The sequence below is a fragment of the Populus alba genome, chromosome 18, assembly GCF_005239225.2.
Source record: "Populus alba chromosome 18, ASM523922v2, whole genome shotgun sequence".
Lineage (NCBI taxonomy): Eukaryota > Viridiplantae > Streptophyta > Magnoliopsida > Malpighiales > Salicaceae > Populus > Populus alba.
Genome location: NC_133301.1, coordinates 5,945,783 through 5,951,411, shown reverse-complemented (window position 1 = coordinate 5,951,411; position 5,629 = coordinate 5,945,783). Strand labels below are relative to the sequence as shown.

General features: G+C 34.3%; 1 protein-coding gene, 1 long non-coding RNA gene and 1 pseudogene across 2 annotated transcripts; all 3 read right to left on the bottom strand.

The window, feature by feature from the left end:
• Window positions 1-1,418: 1,418 nt before the first annotated feature.
• On the bottom strand, window positions 1,419-1,988 carry LOC118040676 (uncharacterized). Its single transcript, XM_035047680.1, has one exon. The coding sequence runs from the start codon at window positions 1,986-1,988 to the stop codon at window positions 1,419-1,421; it is 570 nt and encodes a 189-aa protein (XP_034903571.1).
• Window positions 1,989-2,152: 164 nt separating this feature from the next.
• Window positions 2,153-5,324, bottom strand: LOC118040661 (uncharacterized). Its single transcript, XR_004686120.2, has 4 exons — window positions 4,928-5,324; window positions 4,785-4,824; window positions 3,000-3,037; window positions 2,153-2,468 (listed from the first exon to the last, which is right to left on the bottom strand). It is a non-coding gene; the product is annotated as an uncharacterized lncRNA (long non-coding RNA).
• On the bottom strand, window positions 3,336-3,418 carry LOC118040681 (small nucleolar RNA snoR64a; annotated as a pseudogene).
• Window positions 5,325-5,629: the final 305 nt, after the last annotated feature.

Here is a 5,629-nt window from a genome sequence, read left to right as displayed (position 1 = left end):
CATGAAAACAAAAACAAAATTATATGCTATTAATAAAAACATTTAAATAATTAAATATCATTCAATAAAAAAAAAGTATCAAGTAGGTGGTACTTGTCAGTTTTTTCATACCTGTAAAGCCAACAAAAACAATGTTCCACTTGCTTGTATGAAATGCAGATGAAGTTTGACAGATTTGGTATGAAGTAAAAATCAGCTCTGAAAGTAGACCACATTACAATCCTCTTTATATAGAAAAAAAAAACTCATGTTTTTACATCTCTTTTACAGGTACAATATCACGTGTATAGATTGTAAAAGTGACTTATACATTCTGACATATTTTTTCACCTTCTGTTCTCACTTTCTTATTCAAGATTCCTTGGGCCACTTTTTTATCTTTTGCTATCACCATGTCAGTGCACACCCACATGTACAAATCATCAAAAGCACAAAATATTTGTATTCAACTGTACCTGGAGATTCAATTTGCACCTCACAAAATAAACACATTTTATATATATATTTCATCCAACACCGTAAAAAAAAAACAATATTTAAATTTGTTCACAGCCATGCATCTCTTTTTATTTTCTTAACTGAAAGTAGCTCAGTAAAAAAATATAGTCCCGAACTCATAATGCTGAAAATGGAAAATTCCAGCAGCTAAAATAACATTGACAGTAGCAATTCCAGCAGCTTAAACATTCGAAAATTCCAGCAGCTCAAACAACATTGACAATAGCAATTCCAGCAACTCAAACATTCAAAAAATTCCGACAGCTCAAACATTCAAAAAATTCCAGCAGCTCAAACAACATTGAACAAGGCATCAGCTTCATTCTCACGGTAGAAAAGAATTGAAATACATATTATCACACTGCACAAGCACATGGCAGAAAAGAAAACAAATCCATCTTATCAAACTGCAGCTGCACATGGTATCTCAATTATTTGCAGTTTTCTTATCACCCTGCAGCACCCATCAACTCACAGCAGAAAAAGAAAACAAACAAATATTCACACAGTAACTGCACATTGTATATCAACACAGTGAAGTAAAATTACCAGCAAATTCAATCCAATGGTCAACTATCAAACATTAATAAAAACAGAAGTGACAGATTTTAATACATTGATAAAATACAACATTAAAAAAACCAACTATATCCTCATACAAGTATATTAGCTCCCGAAAAGCAGTTTAATATAAATACAACAGTAAGCAAATTAGCGTAAATGAAAACTTCCATATATCTCAACACGAAATGTGGAAGAATACAATGACTCGGGTTAAACTTCGGCAATTGGAAAAAACTCTTTTTAAAAACCAGCATCCCATTATTCTGCAACAATAAAATAAACTTATATCAATACATTAAGCAAGTGAACATAGTTAATATATTAACGGTTAAGAAAATATAATAATACAATGTCAGCTAAGCACGTTTAGTACGTGCATACATTCGTTGCAACCATCTCAACTTCTGCTCCTTATTACCCATACTAGCCCACATTTCTCTTTTCCTTCTTAAACTCAAATACTCCGTAGCAAAGTCGTGGAACTCATCTTCAATTGAAACTCCAGGAATTGAGTGCAACTCAGCCATCACCCCAGGAATACTACAGCCTTCGCGATCCATATTAACAGACGTCGAATCACTCTTAGTCGACATACTCTCAAGTAGATGATTGCACCTTGTCAGCAGCTGAACACCAATTCCAGATGTTTTCTTCTTTCTACATCGCACATCATAATGATCTTGTTCTTTTCTTTTGTCGCCACTTTTTGTATTGGTGCTGCTAGACATATTTATCCCTCCAACCATTCGAGCCATGTCAGTCTGGAAATCTGGAAGCACATCTTCCTCCGAATCACTGCTGCCCTCTTCTAAACCATCATCAGCAATGTCGGCATTGCTTGTACCAGGATCAACACCACTACCCGCAGGTACACCTGATGAAGGAGCCCATGCAAACGCTCCTGTTGCGATAATGTTGGAATACATTCGGTCAAATTTATTCTTCAAAGACGGCTCAATACCGACATGTCTGAATTTTTTGGCTCCTCTAATTTCCTGCATATAAATTAAATCAAGTAATGAAGGATCAAGACTAGTAAAATTTTAGGGCTGGAATTTGACTAGGTTGACAAGGAATGTACCTGAATTTTTGTTTCCACCACTCATCGCTAGCTGCAATTGTGCCTATTTCACTATTCCAGCCAACACCGGTTTCAGAAACCAGCTTATTCCATATCCTCCAATCCTTTTTGCATCCATCCCATTTGTTTTTCAATTGTGTTTTAGTGAATGCATGCCCAGTTTGTTCTTTGAATGATGTTATAAGAAATTTCCACCCCGTTTTATCGAAATGAGTATTAGGTCTCATTCCCATATCAATTGCCTTGATGCATATATCACAAAATATATGCAACATGTCCTTTGTCCAAACAGCCTTATCAAAAGATTCAAGACCTTCCATGATATCTTTTAACACATTTAATAAAATTTTGAAATCAATAAATGATATCAAATAAATTATGGCACATACATAAACCGTGGACTAAAACAATAATAAAACACTAAATGTTCAACACATACATGTATTGGAATGGGAATGTTCACGTTAATTTGTAATGAAATCTAATTGAAACCCATTAATTTTGAACTGCTCAGAAAACTCAGTTTCAGCCATGATAAAATATTTGAATTATCAAGTAACACTCCATTGCCATCATGCTGTTTGGAAGATAAAAAACAGAGGGAAAAAACAAACATAACATAATATATTTGCTAAAGTACATAGACAAAGAACAACAGACAAGCAGTATATAGAAGCAATTAAATTTTGCTAAATTCAAAACAATTGATTAAGGCACAGTAAACAGAAGACAATCAACAACAGCTATGAAATTTGTTAATTGCAGAACACACGGTAATTGATCATGCAGGTACACAGACATGCAATTTTTCATCTAAAAAAATGAAAATAAAGATGGAGATAAGGCAGGAACTTACCTCAGTCTATAGGTGTCCAGACCAGCGCAGTTCTGCAACTTTGTCCTACAAACAGATACACAATGGAGACCCAGAAGATAAATTAGATTTTCAGCGACGATTACTACAAAATTGACATGGTATATCAACAAAGTACACAAAAGCATCACAGAAATGAAGGTTTTCAATTCCAGAACAGTTTTTGGAAATAGTTCCGAAGAGACAGAACACATTTTTTAGTTTATTTCATGAATGGAGAATAAAGGACTATGCAGAGGTTTTTCCTAGCAATGGGATAAGTATGCATGTCTGTTTGTAACTTGCATGGACTTGAAGACAAAATCAGAAACATAGAGAGCATCAGATCTTCCTATTCAATAAGCTAAATCATAAGAACCGAAACCCAAATAAGAAGCAGAGCATTCAACAATTCAAAAGATTCGTCTTTTGCCTCTCCAGATTGAAAAAAAAAAACCATGAAAATAGTATTGTCATCATTATGGGACATATATAACCATGGATTCAACCAATACAAAAACAATCAATGTTCTGCATTTACAAAAGCTGTGTGGTTAGTAACAAACATTGACTATGTATTTAATTTGAATGAGAATGTTCTTGTTAATTCCAAGTAAACCAGAAGGAGTTACAATTTGTTATGAAAACTAATTCAAACCCATTATTTTTCAATTGTGCATAACACTCAGTTTTTGTTTACATCTTTAAAAGAAAATCGTCATCGTCATCATGGCTGTTTGGATTCTCAGAAAACAGAGAAAAAAATTGAAATAAGCTTAAAGATTGGTACATATTAATCACCCTAGTTAAAGATTGCTGAGAGTATCTGAATCTGATTCAATGTAATCTATGTGATTCAGCAAATTAGCCAGGATTATAATCAATTAGGTGAAATCCAATAAATTTTTGTTTATATTATTCTCTTAAAACTTGGGATAGGATTATATACATGTGTATCACTACTAATTTAGTTTGTTGTATATTAATACCCTGCCCTCTATCAGATGCAACTATAAAAAAAAGGGTTAATGGATGGGTTGCTGAGGAAGTCAATGTTAGGAAGGACTTCAACGTAAAATTAAAAAGCTCGAAGCTGATAAGAAAGCCGATAAGGTAATTTCCTTGGTTCATGTATTAAAATCCATTCCAGCTTTCCCTTGTAGATTGGTGCCTAATGCATATCCAAGTTTGGCCAATGGGCACTTAATTGTACGCCTAGTCCAGGCCAGCATAGGCTTTGATAATTTTTTTTTCTTAATTTGTATAATTTTCTTTCTTATTTTCCTCTTTATTTATTTTGTGCCCAGTTAAGTTATTTTTTAAAAAAATATTGTTAAAATTTATCCCTCTTATTCTTCTACACCTTCAGTTTTTCAATATAATTTTTAGATCTTTGGAATTTTTAATTTCTTTCTTTAAATACTTCACCACGTTAATTTTCTTGTTTTGACTCACATTCATCCAAAAACATATATTCAAGAATTTATGTTGCCTTCTAAAAGACCATGCAGCAGCACAGAAGAGTAAAATTGTTAGCTCAAGTAAAAAAAAAAAAAAATTAAAGAACGCACATTACAGGTCATGAAGCAGCACAAAAATGCAATTAAATTTGCTCAATTAAAAAAATAAACGAAGGCACAATAACTAGAAGAGAAGCAGCAACATCAAACTACTCTTCTTAGCTCAATTCATACAAACCAAGAACGCACAGTAAACATATCATGCAACATCACAGAACTGTAATTTTTAGCTAAAAAAATAAAGATGGAGCTCAAGGTAAGAACTTACCTCTGTCTCTCTCTCTTATCTGACTTTTCCCAGCCTGGTTCTGCAACGTTATTATGCAAAAAGAAAAAATGGAGACCCAAAATAGAAATGAAATTTTGAGCTAAATTTGAAAAAAAATTGACGAAGATAAGGCAAGTACTTACGAGTCTCTCGCTCGTGTGACCTTTCCCAACACGAAGCTGTTGGGTTTTTCTGCAATGGTAAACAATGGAGGGACAGATCGATGAAGGTTTGGGTAACAATCTTTGTGGGTGTTTGGAAAGAAGAAGGGACTGGGGAAGAGGGATGCTCTTCTTGTAAACCGTCCTGAACGTGGTTGTTTTTGCAAGATTTTGAAATGGGGATGTTGTTGTCGGCAAGAGATGAGAGAGGGGAACAGCCTGGGGAAGGTGAAAAATGGGAGTTTTTTGTAGATCAATGGCCAAAGATATGCCAATTAACCGTTCTGTGAAGACTCACCCAGTGAGGATTTGAGAAAGTTTGGGACCGTTGAGAAAGCAAGGGGAAAGTGTCGGTGATGAGAGAGAGGGCAAAACGCATGAAAAGTAATTGCTTTTCAAAAACTGCAGTCCAACCTTAGTTTTGGACTGGAACCCACGTCAATAAAAAACGTGGTTGGTGATAACCAAACACTATGTTACAGATTTTCATTTCAACCGCGACCGCAGTAGCATATCCAAACACCCACGTAATAAGCCAAAAAATCTTAATGTAACCATGTAAAAGATATTTAAGAACTTCACCAAAGTTTTATCATTTTCTCAATCCTCCAAACTAGGTGGCCCAATGTTTTTTTATTCCCGTTTGAATCAACCTTCAAAAAGTAACTCGTATACCTAGGTTCA